This window comes from Seriola lalandi, unplaced genomic scaffold (assembly GCF_002814215.2).
Source record: "Seriola lalandi dorsalis isolate HSWRI2012SDOR001 ecotype SW California unplaced genomic scaffold, Sedor1 jcf7180002054630, whole genome shotgun sequence".
NCBI classification, from domain to species: domain Eukaryota; kingdom Metazoa; phylum Chordata; class Actinopteri; order Carangiformes; family Carangidae; genus Seriola; species Seriola lalandi.
This window is the reverse complement of record NW_019525183.1, coordinates 985,200-1,005,567: the sequence shown is the minus strand read 5'-3', so window position 1 is coordinate 1,005,567 and position 20,368 is coordinate 985,200. Positions and strand designations below refer to the sequence as shown.

At 42.1% G+C, this 20,368-nt stretch overlaps 1 protein-coding gene across 1 annotated transcript in view; it reads right to left on the bottom strand.

The window, feature by feature from the left end:
- Window positions 1-269: 269 nt before the first annotated feature.
- The window catches only part of LOC111665252 (DNA-binding protein SATB2-like), a 26,981-nt gene continuing 6,882 nt past the window's right edge, over window positions 270-20,368 (bottom strand). The window contains exons 2-12 of the mRNA XM_023420183.2: window positions 17,843-18,079; window positions 15,193-15,378; window positions 11,861-11,987; window positions 11,344-11,467; window positions 10,227-10,329; window positions 8,574-8,624; window positions 7,686-8,218; window positions 7,316-7,528; window positions 6,463-6,615; window positions 4,271-4,462; window positions 270-2,757 (exon numbers count right to left, since the gene is read on the bottom strand). Of these exons, the coding sequence (XP_023275951.1) occupies window positions 2,122-2,757; window positions 4,271-4,462; window positions 6,463-6,615; window positions 7,316-7,528; window positions 7,686-8,218; window positions 8,574-8,624; window positions 10,227-10,329; window positions 11,344-11,467; window positions 11,861-11,987; window positions 15,193-15,378; window positions 17,843-18,035 (2,511 nt within the window). The 5' untranslated portion in view covers window positions 18,036-18,079 and the 3' untranslated portion in view covers window positions 270-2,121. The remainder of the gene's footprint in view (window positions 2,758-4,270; window positions 4,463-6,462; window positions 6,616-7,315; window positions 7,529-7,685; window positions 8,219-8,573; window positions 8,625-10,226; window positions 10,330-11,343; window positions 11,468-11,860; window positions 11,988-15,192; window positions 15,379-17,842; window positions 18,080-20,368) is intronic.

Below are 20,368 nucleotides of genomic sequence, written 5' to 3'. Positions count from 1 at the left end.
TGACATTTAGCTTCTCTTATAGCTCTGCAGTCGTCATCTGGCATGACACTGTTTTGTAGATTTACCTCCACAAAGTTTAAACCTGACGGTGAAATCCAACAGGAGAACCATAGATAATGTTGTGACTCCACAGGTACATGCAGTGCAGTTTGGGACACACTGTGGTTTGATCGGGCTGCCACTGTTGCCTTTATCACACTGCTGTCACACACTGATACTGACTTTCATGGTTTCAACAGGCAAAGAGGGTAAAGTTTCCACACGCAGAATACTTTGGAAAAGTTTTATCAGATTTTCATGTCCTGCCCACAACAGAATCAAACAAACAATGGTTAAACATCAAAGTGGAACAAATCAGAAACTTTGTGCTCCATCCAGTACAGAGTGATTGTCGAACTGAAACAGACTGTAAACACAAAATCTTTTTTCTACCCTGTTCCTTTGTGGCACAAAAATACACAAAACAGTGTCAAGTGACAGTGGTTGAATCCCACATATGATGACAGATTCACTTTTGCAGGTGGACTGTCAACATTTACAATATAATGTACATAATTTTCCACTAGAAAAAACGTTCAGTCTGTTTTACAAATAGTAAATTAAAAAAAATCATAATTTTAAACTTAAACTGTAACACTGCTCAAACTTCTTCAGACTTGCTCGTCCACTTTTGTCACATTTACGACGTTTGTCATATCAAAGAAAATCATAGGAAAACTATAATTACAACAATAACACTTTGATTTTAGTAAATATAAACTTTGTAATAAATATTAAGGTGGGAGGAGTGGGGGACTCATTTATTGTCAGTAAAGGCTTAAGTGTCACAAACAGCTCAGTCGACGTAGGGACCACTTAAAGCATCATGGGAAGGACACCCGGACAATAAATTATGTATCAAAAAAACAAGTAGAATAGAAAATTGGCTTCATTTTCAATGGATGTTGTAGTGGTATTGTTATGCCCTTATGTGTATGCCCTTCACAAGACGTACCACTGCTCAGTGTCAGTATCTTTACCCTTGGTCCCAATGTAATGACGTCTCAGCTCAAAAAGAAAACAGATATGAGTCAAGTGTTTCTACGTGTGGCTGCAGCTTGTCGATGTGTCTTAATCAATTAATTAATTAATTAATTAATCTATTTATTTATATTTGTTTTCTAATATCTGACCAGACAAATTATTTCTGTGTAGTTTGGGAGGATTTTACTCATCAGCTTTACTAGGATGAGTTTGTTAGGTTGACTTTAGCAAATCCGGACGCTTCAGTTACAGTGTTTCTGGTCACAAATGCACAGTTTTCCTTGTGAGAACATGTAAAATTCTAATTCATTTGGACTGAAAACTGTGCTGTATGTAAGTCTGGTTCTTCCTGTATACACGTGTAATGTCTACAGAAAAAGCCTGTCCCCAAAATCTCTTTAGTGTCAAACCCTCACCCTCTAAACATGAACATAAAGTCTGTAGTCTTTAAAGATGGCTGAAGACTTTTAGGATGGAAACTTCTCCTGCAGCATAATCCCCTTCTCTGTCTGAGCATAAAATCAGTATGTATGTATCCTTATGTCAAAATCCTGTACAGCTAAATGCACAGTTTCCATGTGTGGCGATAATTGCAAAGGAAGCTGTGTATGTGGAACAACCAAAGTGGATTGTGCTGCAGGAGTTTATTCATGACCTACAGTCTTGTTCCAGTCACCTGCCGAGCGAGTGTTTTAGATATTTGGCGGAGTATCACGTTAAAGCAAACGTGTTAAATGTGTTAATGTGTGATCTGTGTTTCAGTGGAGTTGAAATGCTTTTTCCATCCTCACCAGAAAAAGCTTGGGGAAAGACTGAGGAATTCAGGAGTATTGAAAATCATCCAAAAATAGTGTCTATAGACAGCGTCAAACCAAAAATACTGGTAGTACCTTCTAATCCCTTTTCCGTCAAACCTTACATCAATATTTTTCCACATTTCTTCAGATATTAACGAGCTCTGATTATCAGCTCCGGTAAAGGTGATGAAAATGTGTGTGTATGTTCACAGGTTATCTGTGTGTGGTCTTCACAGTTTGATGGTGTCGTCTGTTTCCGTCTAACGTTTCTCTCTGGTTCCTCCGTCTCCTTTCTCTGCTGTTATCTCTGCTGCTCCGCAGAGTGGGGGCTGTCCAGGCTGCTGTATGGGGACAGAGAGGAAGTTGCTGGCCCTGAGGCTTTCCCATCATCCACCTCTTCCTTCTCTACCTCCATGTCCACCTCTCTTTCCTCTCCTTTCTCTCCTCCCTCTGTTCTGAACACCTCCACTGATCCTCTCCCATCCTCACTTGACTCCTCACATGCAGAGAGCCCTTCCTCCCCTCGGCTCTCCCCCGTGCCGATGCCTCCCTCGCTGGGACTCGAGCTCTCCCTGTCGTCCTCCTCGGGGATGGAGTCTCTGGCCTGGTTGTGGTGCTTGACGTTGTAGCGCTGGTTCTGGAAGAACTTGACAATGGTGTGTTTGGGCAGGTCCAGCTGGGCTGACAGGGTGTGGATGGCCTCCTGGTCGGGGTAGAGGCCCACATCGCCAATGAAGCTCTGCAGGATTCCCAGGGCCTCCAGGGAAATCCGTGTCCGTGAACGGGCTTTCTTTGGTCCTCCGCCTCCAGGGCCAGGGCTCATCCCACGCTGGGACCCGTCCTCTGAGGCATGCAACACCAGCAGGGGGACCGGCTGTGGGTCTTCATGAATCGGAGATGGGGATGTCAGAGGTGGCAGGGGCTGTCTGTGGAGTGCCTGTTTAGAAAATCAGAATAATTTGAAGAACACATTTTGGTATGTGAAAGAATGTTACAGCATTCATTTTAAAGACCAATAAGGACAACTTACTACTTTCTTCTGGAGCTTTTAACCAAATCTCACTTTCTACATCTGTATATGTTCTTCATCTAATTATGTTCTTCCAATCACTGGTCAGTGTACCTTTAGTTCAAATGATGACAACTGAACCATCTTCATGCAGACTCCAAATGCTGATGAAGGCCATGAGATGCAGTTAAAAGCACCAGACCATCAGCTGTGCCTGTGATGCAACGCTGACCTTACTGCTTTATGCAGTACGACCCTAGCACCTTTGGCTTCAGTAAAAAGGATAAACATGACTACACACCTACTACATTTACATTTTGCACTTTACACACTGTGTCAATATCAAATATTGAGTTGTATCATGGCATATGATTTTTTAAAATAGTTGTTAAACAGATTTAAAAATGATCTTTCCTTTGTGCATGTGTTCAAAACACTCTGGAGGAAAAAACAAAGCACCACATTCCTGATGTTGCCTGTCAATATCATTATTGTAATATTAAAGGCCATGCTGCACTGGGAACCAGCACATCCAACTGCTGCAGTGAGGCATCTACAAGTGGATGTAGAGAAACTATAATTTTACTCAGAATTTCTATCACAGTCAACATGACTCATGTGTGATGAAACCACAAGCGCTTCATCACCGCAGTAATAAGTGAACCACTCTCTCAGTGCCCCTCTGCACAGTCATTACAAGGAAATGTTGTACAAGCGGAAGTGTGATTGACCAGCTTCCATCACCCGCCAACATGCAAAAACTCCCAAATTCATCACACAAACAACCACACTACTAGAGCTTATTAACAGGGCGGGGTGGCCTGCACACCCAAACACAGGAATCCAACACCATAAATCTGTGGTCCATCCAAATGAAAGGACCTAAATAAAGATAATGGCAATTCCTTTTTCTCTGCTTCAATAATGACAGGCTATGTTCTGAATAATATTGAGGTTAGGGCCAGACGGGAGAGCATTTTAGTTTTTTGGTAGAGGGTGGGATGGAGGAGTGTTTAGCAGGAAATGTGTGGGCTGGTCATTTACCACTTCTATTTTCAATGACTTATGGGGCACAAACAAGACAAAGAGAAGGGCTGCAGAGAGGAGCAGGTGGTGAGATCGGACACGGAGGGAGATGGAGGAAACTTTTCTAAACATCAAGCAATCGCATGCTGGTTTCCACATTTTCTCACTCATAAAAAAACACTTTGATTAGTGTTTGTTTTTTTTTAGCTCACACAAGGCTGCACTGTGGTTGTGACTTTTTTCCTCACTAGTTTTAATCATCAAAATAAACACTGATGATTTTTTTTTTTTTTTGCAAAAGCAGAAACTAAATGATGATCCATAACTACTTTACCATCGTAGTTGACAAAAACAAACTTGGTATATTCTACATACAGGACCAACAAACCCCCGGCTACTGCCTGCATGGTTGTACCTGCTGTTCTGGGATGTGGAGGACGGTGTGGACCCGGTCGCTGTGCTGCTGCCTCGACTCGTCTTCATAGACCTGGTCTCGGTCGGCCTGCGGTAAAGCCAGGAACCTCCTAATGGTGCACAGGTTTTCCCACAGTGTGCGGTTATCAGGGCTCGGGCTCTCTTTCCACCTGAGCAGCTCACACAGCCAACCCTGGAACACAAGTGGAGGGAAAAAGGTTCGAGCCACCAAGAAGAAAAATCAGCAAGAAGGTGACCTAACTTTAAAATGTCCCTGAACATAGACATCTCTTGATTAGTGAGGTAAAATCTTTATTTTATACAACTGATTTTTCTTCAAAGCACAAATTGTTCCCCTATGTATAATGAAAGATGGTTTCTACATGTTTGGCACAAACTGAAATTGCAAACATATTGTCTCATGAAAGACGACTGCAGTGTAGAAGCTCTGGTGAAACAAACTTTAACCAAAAGTCAAAGATGTGTGTGTGCTCTGTGCTACTTTCAAGTACACTGTCAGTAACTCTAAAAACAGGTCAGTTTAATGATCTCCCTGAAGAGAAAAGGCTCTGATTGTTATGTTATTTAGGAGAGACTGAGGACAAAGTCTAGTTCATGTTTGGTTGCTCAGTACGTGATGATTAAGGCCTCCACTTTTTTAGTAAAAGACACATTTCTTCTGAATGGATGATTATAACTTCAATTGTGAAGGGGATGTTTTTGTAGCAGATTTTATGGGACAGAAGACAAAGTTCTTTGTTTTAAAAATGTAATGTTACATGGAAGAAGTTATAACCTGAATTATGGCTTGAAAAAAGCCTCACCACGACAGCAGTAGTCCTTCTAAGTCCATGTGGGCTGAATGCTTGTATGTGCGTGGCACAATAAAATCACATAACCAAAATTTTGACCAAAATATAGTCACAAAATGACAAAAAGCTTGTTATTTCTTTTATTTGGCAAAATAAGGTTATCAAACCTCCTGCAGCGGGACTGAATCAATAAGAGACTGAAGATCCCTGAGGCGCATTGTGGTAGTTTTGGATTTTTAAAGACAAAGAAACAAACCCTAAGGCTAAAATCTTCACTTCATCCCCATCCTCTGCAAACGTCTATGATACATTATATGGCACTTTTTCAAACATGTTGTTTTAGAGCTAAACGTTGGGGCGGATGGACAAATGACCTGCCGTCATTAGGCTCCACTGTTAGGACAGAAAAACACTGGTAAGTTGCTATAATTGCATTTCTGTTTTGACTTTGACTCTGTTGTTGACTGATGCATGTGATTATTTATTTGTTCTGTGTATGTTTGGAGCAGAGTGCCAGACATAAGCCCAACAGTTTCCATCACTGTTGTCTGAGGGGAGCAGCGAGTGTGTGTGTGTGTGTGTGAAGATTGGATTATATCTGCTAGGCTGACCCAGGATCTGCCACCAGCTGTTGTTTATGCGCAGCCTTCAGCCTGGAAATTAATGGTAATAATGTGATCATCCCTCCGTCTTCTTGTCTACCTCCTTCTTGCATCCTTCTGTTCCTCCGTCACCATTCTGTTCCTCCCCTCATCCCTCGCTCAATTTCAGTCCATTCACTGTTTTATCATTTCAGCATTAATACACACCTTCTCTCCAGCTTCTGCCTGTGTTGGCAATGAAGTTTGTAAAATAATGTGAGAACTTTTAAAACTATCGTCTTCCTCTCCACCCCCCCTACTCCCTCTCTCTCCCTCCAGTGCAGACTCGGCTTTGATCTCGCCCTCGATCACCCGCATTGTTTATCCGAGGATGGAGACATGATGGTATGCCACAGCGGGTAATCAGATCCTCCACACGCCCACACACGCAGTCACACACCTCCCCATTACACCCTCATCAGCTCTTTCAAACATCATGAACCCAGTGTGTATGAGTATGTATTACAGGATGTTTATGTATGTAAACTTATATATATAAAAAATATGTAATAAAATATGTCAACAACACCCTGTACAGAAAAATAAATAGATAAATAAGATGTTTGGAAAAGGTTTTGATGAATATATTTCATTCTATTTTCTTCAGTCCCTCTTTTTTGCCCTTGTCTCTGCTCAGGTTTCATCTCAGTGTATCCATCCATGCAATTCTATATCTGCTATAATAAAATCAAGGAGTGTATATTTAAGCTTTTAAGAACAGCTGTTTCGTTGGAACTGACCTGACTTTTATTGGCGGCCACCTTGGCGAACAGAGCCTGGGAGACCTTCGCCCTCTTCATCTCCTGCTGGATCTCCTCGTAGATCCCTGACGTTATGTTCACCAGAGAGTCCAGCTTCAGCGGCAGCTCTGCACCCGACACGCCGCACTTCGTCTACACAGAGCGGGAAACCGAAACTGAGATGAAACTGAAACAGCGGTTTTAAATCTCAATTGTTGCATAAATCCACTGTTTATTCATCGCAATTTCACTAGTGTCCGATTTATATTTAAGAGGTTTGGTGATCTCTGCTATAATAAATTATTCATCTACTTTGTGACAATACTTCTTTATTTATTTATGTCCACTGCAGAAACAAACTGCAACATTAATGCAAAAATACCACTAACAGAACAAAAATCATCAACATCACGATTCTGTAAATGCAATATGTTATTTGACTGTTTTAAAGCCAGTGTGGGGTGGATGGTTTGTAAGGGGTGGGTGTAATTTAGGCCCCAAACAGTCAGCACAACAGCCAGTTTATTATATTCTCAGCTTGAAATCTGGTATTACTGCTGTTCCTGTTATTGTGTCCACCCCCGCTCAGGTTCTTTTTTCTTCTAATTTGCATGTACAGTATCTTGATTCGTTTACTTATTTCATACTGCATGAAAATAAATGTTTTTTTTTAGTTTTTCTGCACACATTTATTCTTGTGATTTTGTTATTTATATATTTTAATGAAAGTATGTGTTAATGTTTGTGTCAGTGCAAATATGTGCAACAGGCTACATCAAGCTAATGAGGTGATAAACTACTGTGTGTGGTATTAGAAAGGTGTCATTGTGCAGTCCTGTGGGAGTGTGCGTACCTGTGTGTGTCTGTGCGTGTTGGCGTTGGAGATGTGGTTGGTGGTGTGGTTGTGGTTGGTGTTGGTGCTCCTCTCTCTCTCCTCCTGGTAGATGCGGTCTCGCTCGCCCTCTGGCAGGTTGAGGAAGTTCTGCATGGCTTTCAGGTTGACCAGCAGCGACTGAGAGGCAGAGCGAGGATCCTCCTCCTTACGAAGGATCTCTGACAGCAAGCCCTGCAACACGCACACACACACGCACATGCACACACACACACACACACACACACACACACAGTTACTCATGTACAAATAAATCACATTGTTATGTTTTAGGGAATGAAGTTCATTACATCACCTCTGGTAAACAGTGAGGTCATTTTATTCAGTTTACCTGCGTGCGGTTAAAAGCCACGCGGGCAAACACTGCCTGGGACACGCTGGCCCTCTTCAGCTCGTTCCTGACCTGCTGGTAAATGTCAGAGGACACTTCGGCCCCCGAGCAGTTGAGGCCGGGCTCAGTAGCGGCCCCGGAGCCCTTGCAGGTCCTTGAGATGGGCGGGTGGTTGAGGAACTGCTGGTTGACTCCCTGTGGGTGCTGGTGGGCGAACAGTCGGCTGACGGCCAGCTGCTGGTTGATGAGGTGGGCCATGGCGAGCTGCTGACGGACGAGCTGAGGGGAGAGCTGGGGGGGCAGGAGACCGCTGTGGCCCAGGAGCGGTGGGGCCTGGGGACGCAGTGGAGGACTGGGGTGGTGCTGGCCTGCGGGATGGGGCAGGCAGTGAGGCTGGGTGGGGGTCTGGGTGTCCCCGAGGCCACTCTTGATGGGAAGAGCTCCAGAGCCACCAATGGTGCCCAAATGGGTGGGTGAGGGTAAGAGAGAGGGAGGACGCTGGCTGATGACGCTCAGGTCCAAATCCCTCTCCACTGCGTCAACACACACACATTTTAATGTTATACTTTGTGATAAAAGGTTAACGGTTCTTAAAACAGCTGATATTGAGTTGGACATACAGTAATGATTGTGTGCTGCGCATGAAAAATCACTCTCACTTAACATGTAACAATTCATCCTGTCAGATGTTAGCTGATGTAAGAATCAAAGCCGTCGGATTTAGATCGGATTTATACTAGTGGAAAAGTCATCACTTCCCTATCGACAGCCCTCAAGTGACCGATTTCTTTTCCACTCATTTGGTCACTGAAGCTCAACCCAGCAGCACGACCATCACAAGGCACAAACAAATTAAATACATGAATAAAAAAATAAAGAGGAATGTACCTTTTATGTCTGATTTCTCCTGTGCTGACCACATCTTCTCAATGTATTCACCTGAGGAGAAAATATCAGAGCAGGAAGTCTGTCAGTTATTCCTACATAAATATATTCAACACAGTCTGTCATCTCAGTGCAGGAGCTCCTCTTCCTGTATGGAACCATTATAAAACTCTCATTTGTTATAGAAAGACAACAGCTCAGAAGAAAATACACAAACATAATCACTTTCATATTATATCTGCTCTGTTAATACATTATTATTGAGGTAATATTTAATTTTCACATCATACAGTGTGGACTTGCGTCGCCTCCACTAAACCTTGTATTCTGTTCACAGTGACAAGTTGGTGTAGCGGTTCGACGGATGATCTCATGACCACAAAGTCTATTTCACTTTCCGGCTCCGAGTTCTCAAGACAAAATTATCAAGTAAGTGAAGAACGTTTCCTCTGTATCTCTGCGCTGAACTCGGTCTTTTCTCCTGGATTTAAACAGCCTCTCTGCTCGTCTCCACATAAATCTGCTTCTTATTATGCTTCTACTGGGTTTGGTTGAGAGTCACATTTTCGTTTATTAAGGGAATAAAAGCTGGAGTGAGGCTTGGCAGGGCTTCAGATTTTTACCTTCCCTGTGTGTGTGTGTGTGTGTGTGTGTGTGTGTGTGTGTGTGTGGAATAAGTGTAAGAGGAGCTCTTATTCCTGGGTTTTGGTGCTGTGTGTGTGTGTGTTGGGGGTGGCTGCTGCTGTTTTCCATTAGGAGTTAAGAGCCTTTAGTTTTGTCATGTGTATTAAGGGTGACATTAATGTGAACCATGTGTGACAGTTCCTTCCTACTGAGAGCTGTCACTGACAGACGTCTCATGCTGCAGATTAGACACATACAGGCTGACACATGCTCGTACACATACAGGGGGTGGACAGAAGAATGGAAAGACTTCATTAAAAAGGATCATATTCAAAGCAACTACATCACAAAAAACAAAAGACAGCGAGGCAGGTGAGCCACATTAAGTCGAGTTGCGAGTAGCGCCTAGTCTCGGTTTTAAAAGAGCTGTGACAGTCTCCACCTTTATGAGTTTTCAACGCGACATGAGGCAAATAAAGTATAAACAGCTGAACAGTTGATGGTTCGAGTGCAGGAGAGTTGGTCACAGAAACTGTAAAGTTTTTTAACAAGGCAGGAGAAGGACAATAAACCACTGAAATGCGTTTACATGCACACAAGGAGTCAGACTACAGTGAATGTTGTGTTTATATGCGCCGCAAAAATCTGGGAGAGGGGTCGCTTTGTCACTTGTCTCCAGTGGTAGTTTTGAGTTTGAGATATCCGCCTTGTAACACATTAGGGGTAAATATTAGGAGCACAGAATCTGCAGCTAATGAGTTACAGTTTGGTCTGATTAGTCTTTGCACGCTGGTTTCCTAGATGGATCTGTATAGGCAGAGAGTGACCTGTTATACAACCACCATACTCAGAGACTTTCATTCAGAGCATCTCCACTGTAGCTCTTCAGGGAGAAATTAAAGTATCCGATAGATAGGGAAAGCATCGTGGATTCAATTTGTGTCATAAAGTTAACCAGACTGCTGGGAATACTACAGAGCTGTGAAAAGTGAGACAGCTTTGAAAATGGATGAGAGTGAGACATTGAGTTACCTTTGATGCGTTTGTACCTCTTATACCAGCGTCCAAACTCTTGGCATTTTGAGGTGGAGACGTTGGCGTAGTAGGAACTGTTCACTATTGCTGAGATCATACTCTGACGGAGAGAGACATACAGGAGAGTCTGAGAAATTATACAATCAACCAAACTTTAATGACCTGGATAAACGTGACCAGGATATTGTAGCTGTCTGCGACACATTTCATTCTTCTATGGGATATTTTCAAGAAGAGGATCAGGACAGTGTGGAAAATAAAAAAAGCTCTGAAGTCAGAATTAGAGGTAAAAGACGAAATTATTAATTCAAGTTTATTCTCAAAACGATCTTTTACAATCTTACAATTCAACAAAAAGCCTGTTCATGAAAACCTGAGGCCTGCTGCAGGGAGTGTCCATGCCTTGAGACTGGGTGATGAGATTTGGTTAAAGGAGCTGACCGATTCACTTATTAAAACCCTTCAGCCCCACTCCCTTTCCCAACACACTGTGGTCAGTTCCTCAGAGCAGAAGATGCACAGTGAGGAGTCAAAGCTCTACATGGGAAACACTGAGGATTAAAACTCACATGAGTCAGGCTGCACACACACACACACACACACACACACACACACACACACACACACACACACACACCACCCACACGCTTCCCCTAATCACTAATTACATCATGACTAAGTCCTGTGTATAAATCACAAGTCGAAATGACACACTCTCGGGTCTAATGACTGCAGGGTGTGTGTGAGCAGGATAATTGAGGTGTGTGTATTTGCATCCTTTCCCATGGGATGGTATTTGTGTGTGCGTGTGTTTGTGTGTGAGCGAGGTGTGGTGAACTGATGATGAAACCACATGTGTTTATAGAAAATACTTAGCAGCATTTCAGCTATCGGTGTGTGTGTGTGTGTGTGTGTGAGAGAGAGAGACAGAATCAAACCCAGCTAACCATTTAGCTTTAGAAAAATAATTTAAAACCATCTCTCATTACTTGCTACATACATGCACAGTCCTGGTACTTTCCGAACAAACATGAACATGGTGCCAGTACCAGGACCTACAACAGGTGTATGAACTGGAGACAGTGTGTAGCTGCTGTGCTGCTTGAGTTGTTACCTGGGAGAGAGGACACTCCTTGGCCAGAGCGCTCTGGTTGGTCTCTCTGAGCAGCTCTTTGAGGGCGTTCCTCACCGTGGCGTGGGTCCACTGCTCTGATGGCAGCTCCTCCAGCCGAGCGAAGCTGCGTTAACGAACGGCTTCATTATAATACACTGAATCAAACTCAAACTAAAATATCGTAAGTTGAACTTGCTGAATAAATGTCCTTTTTACATAATGGATAAGATCTGGGTTGAATAGGATTATGTAAGAAGTCACACTGCTTTAATCCAGCCGTGGTAATAGCTGGGTTGGGGGCCTTGGGTTAAAGATGTATCATTATCATTCATTCTTACAAGAGAAAAATTTATATTTTACTGTTCTGGATGATTTTTCTTATATGAAAAGTGTCAAAATTCAAGATATTGACAATCAGAAAAGTAGCAGCTTGATTCCCAAAATGTCAATATTGCTCAAAAGCCCACCCTCTGACCCTAATAATAAACAATATGCAAGACACACATGAACAGCTGACCTGTGCAGCAGGATCCGCAGTGTGACCATGTGGTAAACATCCAGCAGCATGTCAGCCACTGTTGCCTCTGGTGCGTCTGTTAGGTAGTGGATGGGCATCGGCTTCCAGCGGCCCACTTTGATTATGCCTGGAGAACACACACACACACACACACACACACACACACACATACACACACACACACACTTAAAGCAGGTGCTGATTCAACACATTCTCACTCCCAAGTTGTCACATACGGACGCTTGGTCATTTTTCAACATGCAGGGTACAGCATGAATTAGAAAATGTGCCCAGTTGAGTGTGTGCCTCCAGACTTCCCAGACTTCAGAAGAAAAAATTCAGAATCATAGGAAATGATTTGGATCTGCCTTAAAATGTAACGGGTTCGTCCCTGGTCGAGAACGTGTTAACTGTCTGTTATACGTCTAAATTTACTTCTGTTGGCTGCTGGACATTTAGTTTCCATTAGCTGCTTATTTCTGATCAATGTAAACTGAACTTGCTCGTGCTGTTTGACCCGTCTGTTAAACTCTCCTGGTCTTGGAGCATCATCCTGGGGAGAACATTCCCCTGGCCTCGCTGCAACCATGACTGGAAGTGCAAATCTAAACAGGCATAATCGCGTTAGGACCTGCTAAATCAAACACAGACCCGGCCCGGCCTTGGCCTGCCAGCCTCAATCGTGTGTGTGTGTCTTCATCGCATGAGGATGGTGGTGATAGGGGCAAAAGAACAAAGGCTGTTCTCTTTGGACTCTACAGCTGATTAATCAGAGGAGAAATGTAAAATCAGCTCAACATTAAAGACCGGAGCAGGCTGTGAACGAGAGCGGCATTTTGATGTTGATGCACTGAATAAACATTGAGGTCATTATTCTCCTGTCTGACAGCAGGAGATTTCTCTCCATAACTGGCAATTATTGTGTGTCCTACAGCTGCCTTTGCTTTAGAGATGATTGTTAAAATTTTGACATGTCATGAGCTTGTCACTGATATGAATTTTCAGAGTCTAACTATATAAAATACATTGAATAAACAGAACAGTTATGTTGACAATACAGATGAATATTTTAGATTCAATGGAGCTTTATCAATTCTCATGACACCAACCAACCCACATGAAACTCTATCATCTAAAATCCATCATCAGTTAGTATTTGTTAGACTAGATGTTGATATGTACCGTATGAGTAAGAAAACCTGACAGTCAATATTAATCTGGTTTCAGATCTTTGAATCAATGCTACATTTTTTATTTTTTCATAGACTGGTGCTTCCTTGGTTGAGGAACAACCGAGCTAATCAGAGCTTCGTAGGTTTAGACTGGAATATTTGCCAGAGCCAGAAAAATTGTCAAAGAAGAAGTGCTATATGAAAATGGTAACAGACATGGATGAGACAGGTTGTTGTAAATTAATTTGCAGAAAACTCTTACATTGACATATTTCAGTCAAATCAGTCATTACTGATTGGTTTGGGCAAAGCTATCCCGCACATAAAGCAAAATTGACAAACATAAATGTCAGACTGAAGGAGAAATGAAATGACAATTTAGTCTGATTATCAGGCTGCTCATATATATAAAAATGCACACTATGTAAAACATTGTCCCAGAGCATGAATAAAACAGTTTATAAATATTTCATTCTGTCTCGTGTTGAGCTTTGGTGCTATTTAAAAATGTTTCAAATAATTTGCTTCAGAGCTAAATTGTCTGAAATGCAGTGTGTTTCTTAAAATAAGATTTGGTTTGTTTCTGGGATCCACTGGTGGTTTTCAGGGCTCAAAATACGGTAAATGGATATTCTTAAATGAGTAATCAGTGAATTCTTCAAAACACAGCCTTAAATTAAATTTTTATATTTTTTTCTGCTCTGCAATTCACCTAAGCCTGTGTTAAACCCAGAGCATAAAACCATATACTCCAAATAAGAAAATAGCTTCTTTTTAATTAGCCATAATGTGCTAGTTAATTAAAAAAACAACAACCAAAAAACCCTGTGCCAGTTAAGAGCTTAAAAATACTCGTCCAGCCAAAGTTATGCAAGATGCAATTCAATCGCAGAGGAAAATAGCAGAGACTCTGTATAATTTTGGTTGTGACCACACGGGGGGAAAAATGCACGACTCCAGCCAAAAATTATTTATTTGAAAAGAAAAGGCTTATTTCTCAGAACAAAACCTAGCTATTTGGGAGAGGCGAGGGGGGTCGCAGGGCGTCGGCCACTTGGTTACAGTGCCCTATGTTTATGGGGACTCACCAGGAATGTCAAACTGCCCTACTTTCTCTATGTGTGTGTGAGTGTGTGTGTGTGTGTGTGTGTGTAGGCTGCTGTTTCACGGCTGACTGGATGTTGTCTGCCTTCTTGTTTTGATTTCAAAATGATGAGAAAAGAAGTTCTGATGCTGGGCTGAGATGCGCAGATACACGTTTATTTTCTTTTCAACCTTCTTGCTGTCAGGTAGGCGGAGTGAATCAGCAGATAAATGAGGAAGCAGACGGATTTATCTTTAAAATACCTTCTTGGTAAATAACTTCCCTGTGATCGCCTAAACATTTCAGTGCTCATTTTACCCATGTGGAAAACCCCACCCATCTGGAAAGCAGTTATGCTCTATTCAGCTGCTGCTGGAAATAATTAATTACTCATGAATTACCAAACAATGTGGTAAAAAGACTGAAAAATGACATGTTTCCTATTAGCATGTAATAATGGAAAAGTTAAGAAACCCGTGTTTCCCAGATATGATGTTAAGAGACGGAGGTTGATGAATTATTTTCAACAATAAGACTATGACAAGAAAAACAGGGATGTTTTAATATTGGGTAATATTGGGTATTGAATTTGGGTTTACTGCTCACCCTCATCCTGGTGCCAGAAAATACTAATTTTGCAAATATAGGAAGACTGGGAGGAGCTGAGGAGGAAGATGAAACCACCCTGACTGTCAATCAAGAAGACATGCCTTTTAACTATTAGTTATTGATTTTTCATTTTTGATAATTGTTCCTTTCAGTTCACTGTCAGATTTTTCTTTGATTCAGCATCAAGTCCATTGAGATTAGAGAAGAGAGAGAAATAAGTTCATAAATCATTGGAGAAACATGTTCAACAGCTTTTTGAATTTTTAAAAAATATAAAATTGTCTTATTTGAAATATTTGTCAGGCAGGGTTACAGTTTTACTGATTCATTATCAAAGAGGATAACTTGAAATTGTATTATATACCATATATGTGATGAACTTTTGCTCTTCTAAAGCAGAGGTGAACATGAAGACGTGGATTTGAACATGCACCCTGTACACACTCACCCCCACACACACTACTTACCACGTGCCTGTACAGCGGAGGTGTGCGAGTAACCGAGGGCGACCAGTGCCGTCTCCACCAGCTGTGTGAACAGGACGTCCTTACGAACCAAGACAAACTCAGCGTGACGGTCGCCGCGCCCCTCACAGTCGCCAGCCACGCCCACATCTGCATGCTCGACCACACAGTAGACCGGGATCATCAGACCTGGCAGACAGAGATTCACCCAGAGTTACAGAAGAAGACTGAGCTGCACTGGGATGAGCATTGAAGCTTCTTTGTGTAGTTCTTCAGTATCACAATGAGATTTTACAGATAAAAATCAGTTGGAGATAAAGTGTATACACTGCAGTCATTCCTGAGTTGAAACTTCATCAAATACAAAAAACCCTTTCAAAATTCAATATGGTAACCAAACAATCCTTGCTAACCTACAAATCTTTTCAGCTCTACTGAGTGTACACAAACCTGGCGGAGAGGAACTTTTTTTGTCACCCGTGTTTCAGCATTTTGAATATGATCTGCGTGAAAGGGATTCCTACAGAAGCTGAGCTGGACAGCAGCAGTTTGCAACAAATATCTGTCTCTCCAGTGTCGCTGCAGTATAGCTGCTTGGTGGTCTCAGTGGAAGACTGGTTAAACTGGGCAGCTGCCAATGTGAACATAAGTCAGTGTGAAATTTGTTCAACTGTATTTGTGTTTGCACCACATGTTAAAACCCATAACCGCTCTTGAAGCGCTGCTGGATATAATATCTATATCATCTAGCACTCAGGAGCGATGCCATCACTCCAGCGGTGGAGCTGGTTCCTAAACAAGACGTTGGTCTAGACTTGTTATCAGACAAGTACGGAGAGCTCCTCCAAACCTGGAACCATTCACACCCATCCAATCCAGTGCTGTGTCCCACAGGAACTGGTAATTAACAAGCTATCAATCCTGCTCCTGACAGGACAGTGACAGATCAGCCGGAGCCAAACCACAGCAGCATCAGACACACTATCAGCCAATAAGCCAGCCACTCAGTGGAAGGGTGGAGGGAGGCAAAACAGCAGAATATCTGTGTGTGTGTGTGTGTGTGTGTGTGTGTGTGTGTACTGTTACAATGTTTGTGTGATGATGCATGATGATGTTTTCAAATGCATGAGAGAATAATGGGCATCTGTGCATGAGTGTTTCCTATGTTAGGTATTTTAGAGTGTGCATGCCATACCAACGCACAATGCGTGTTACCTGTGTGTGTGTGTGTGTGTGTGTGTGTGTGTGTGTGTGTGGCCACCTCACCCATGGATGGTAGACACGGTCTTGTCCCTGGTAGACTGTATTATGGTGCTAAGACTTCAGCACCATATACTGAGTGACATACAGTAAGTCTTCATACTAATGTAATGTGACATAACAGGATGTGACGGGACACGTCGCAAAGGGAGAACTTATGTTGATGCTTATTCACCCCTACACATAATAAAGGTCACACAATAAAATACAATGTTCCTTTTTACCTTATATACAGTTCGAGGCCCGCCAAAGTCTTTTGGAGCATCAACTCAGGACAAATGTCTACGGTTTGATCCTGGATGTGGAGCTTTATTGTATGACATCCTCTCCTCTCCCATACATCAATGTTAATAATCAACATCACTGTATAAATCAGTAACCAAGCCAAAATGCCAAACACTCTCTGTGTCTGGTTTCTTAATAATGAAGGATTGTTGATTTTCTCGGTTTCATATCACTGGAAATTGATAAAACCGTCTTTGGATTATGGGCTGTTGATCATATAAGAAATATTAAGACTCATCTTGGGCACTGGGAAACTATGATGGGTACATGTTCAAACAGGACAGAAATAATTGAATAACAGACTGAAATCCCACAGAGGCCTCTGGGGTCAAGTGTGGAAGAAAGGAGGAACAGTGTGGACATTTTCAACATCTAACTGAGTCCAGACCATGAAGCATTCAGCCCCCTCTCGCCCACTTAACTCTATACCTATGAAGCTACAGTACCTGTGTGAAGAAGCGGTCACAGTGTGCTGAATGCACTTTATATGATCACGATTACATGTGTCTATAATAAGCCCTTGAAGAATTAGAGACTATGTGTTTGGGAGAACTAGTGGAACCTAAATTCTGCTTGTATCTCCGGTAGATTACTCTGTGTAATTGTGTTCTTTTGAAAGGTACAGTCCAATACCACTACTACTACTACTTTTCCTACAATTCCTATAAAGTGTTGCTTATGTATTTTCACATAGAATCTGTTTATTCTACTATGTGAGTTAATGTTTTAAGTGTTTTAAAATTAAACTTTCATCCGGGACTTCTTTCCTGGGAAGGTACGTACATTCCTCCCTCTGTTTCTTCCAAGTTACCTTAATCAATTATAAAGCAATGTTTTGTTTTTCATGTGTTTTTCATGCATTAATCAGCTAATTAGTGTGTTTGCTTCTCTAACACTGCAGGGAAATTATGTGGGTGCAATAAAATACTGAAAACGAGTGGAGTGTAGTCCATGTCCACTATACAAACAAGCTGCAAGCTACAACTGCACATCTAATGTCTTAATATGGACAAATACTGGCTTTTAGCGGCTTCACTCCAAATACTTTAAATACTAAAAATGACCTTACTCTTGTATTTAAGCAAGTGTGTGTGTCTTAGCATCTTACCTCCCAGTGGTCTCAGCTGTGTGCCGTTCTGCCGGGTCTGTGGGTTTGCTGGGCTGCCGTTGACCTCCATGCGGCTCAACTTGCACGGCGGGGGGCAGCTGGAGGTGGGGCTCTCCCCTCTCTCCTCTGGACTGGCGCTGTCCCGAAGGCCGGGGTTCTCTGCTCCCCCCCCTGCACCTCCACGCTGCTCCATCCCACCGAGTGCTTCAGGAGGAGCGCCCAGCACAATGTGCGAAGCTGGGAGGAAACAGAGGAAGATGCAGTCAAGCTACAGGGATAATCACACAAAGTACCATGAATGACACAAAGAGTGGAACGCAGGCTACTACTTATTTTAGAAATGTTTTGAGATGAACACAGTTAGATATAAATGAATAAAAGATGCTACAAGGTTTTTTATGTCAAATCCTGATGAGAGCAGGAATGGACTAATTACTGAAAACAGATAACATGTATATTTTACAGTAGTACGCAGTTTCTAGATCAGTAAATCTTCCCAACTGGAAAACTCAGAACTGACAGAAATAAAACCAGCAGGCTGAAACCGTCCTCCTACAGTTGATCAAGCATCTTTCATACGTTGTTGACAGTGTGGAGACATTACAGACTGTTCCATCAACAACTGCCTCTTTCTACCTTCCCTCCCCGACCAATACAACGAACACATTTCTCTGTTATGTACATACAAGAGAGGCAGGGACGACCACAACAGACAGACAGTCAGAGCCGTCTGGGACAAATCACAGGTCGACAAGTGGCGTTCACTCACAGACTAAATACAGACAAGTTTATTATCCTTTGTTTATACACAGAGAAGTAGATGACACGTTATAATGACAACTCTGTATACTGTAGTAACAAAGTCATACACAATAAAACTTTATCGTATAAAAAAAAAAAAAGATGATGAACTAAGAAATTTCAAATACTGTTTGACCATAGTCACCATTATGTATCCACGTATGCTAATGAGGTCATTACTTATGCTAATTAAAGCAGAATTTGCTAAATATTTAATATCTCTCTATCTCTTTTAAACATGTTTTTCCTCATGTCATTGAAGAACAATGGTTGTGATTTAAGCCTTGACTTTGTGCTTTTGGCTGTATAAGTTGTTGTGCAGTAACAAGACAGGACATGAAAGGATGCAGAACATGGCGGTGTTACACATTGCATCGTGACATGACAGCACGAGACACAACAGGACATGACCCAACAAGTCACAATATGACATGGAATTTATGACACTGTGTGACCTGACGCGACTCTACAGGACCAGGACTGCAGGTCGCTGGTCACAGGTTCAGCACGTATCATTTTTACGTGTCAGTGTTTGTACAATTAAGTTTTGCATATTTAATGTGCAAACATGAGAGTGTTATCAATCATCTCATCTCACTCTCGGCGAGGAGGCAAAGTGTATTTCCCAAAATGTCACACGGCTCCTTTAAGAGAACATTTGACAGGTCACAGCAGACCACAACCGTCACAGGAAACAACGCAAGAGCATGACATGAAGAGGACATCACGGTGTTTCTAAGGTGTCTATGTGGTTAGACTGCTGCATATGTTCACACAAACAAATCTTTGATTGCGTCATCTTCACACACAGAAGCATGTAAAGCATCGCATTTACAAGTATTTCAAAACTATATATATAAAAAAAAAGATCTCTTTGCATTGTTGTGCTGTCATGTCTTTTACATTCAAAAGTCAGCAAAAATATAAATGAAAATTATGCATCACGCATGGCTACACCCTGCACTGTGAGCACTGCTCTCTCTGCTTTGTCTTTTTCGCCTCACACTGTGTGGTTTCCACTGGCATGACTGTAAAGCCGGCAGCAACACACGAATCCGAACCCAAGAGCGACACATGATTATAATAAAACACACATGCAAAATTAATTGCTGACAATAAAAAAAAGCCTGTCCAACACAAACAAGAAAAGAAATAATGAATAAATATCTTGCAGTATGAAGCATAGCGAGGCCCTTCCCCACTTCAACACCCCTTGCAGCTTTATGTAAGTGAACTTCCATATTTCAATTTGCACTCCATGCTCCACTGATACAAGGGAGTGACATACTACAAAACAGCTGGCAGCAGGAGAATCTAAAACACTGAAGGTTCAACAGCTTCAGTCAAATTTGGAAAGCTGTCATTAAGCATTAAAATAAAAGTGAACTGGAAGAGGACAACGACTACAACTGAGCTTTTCTGAAAGCTCTGATATACTTGCCTTGGTTCTTAATAATAGAGAAGTGCCTGAAAAGAAAAACAAACGCCTCATGCCTCAAATTGTATTAATAGAATCCTATACTGTCAACCTGCACAACACCAACTCAATACTCAATACAATACAAATTAAATGAATGGCTGTCCTTTAGTGCAGCTGCATGGACTACGACCCTTCACACCTAGAACATGATGCTCCACACCTCCTCCTGATACGACCAGCTCTGTTCCTGGAAAGCTTAACCTGACCCACATCTACAGCCAGGGGTTAAAAGATGCCCCCCCCCC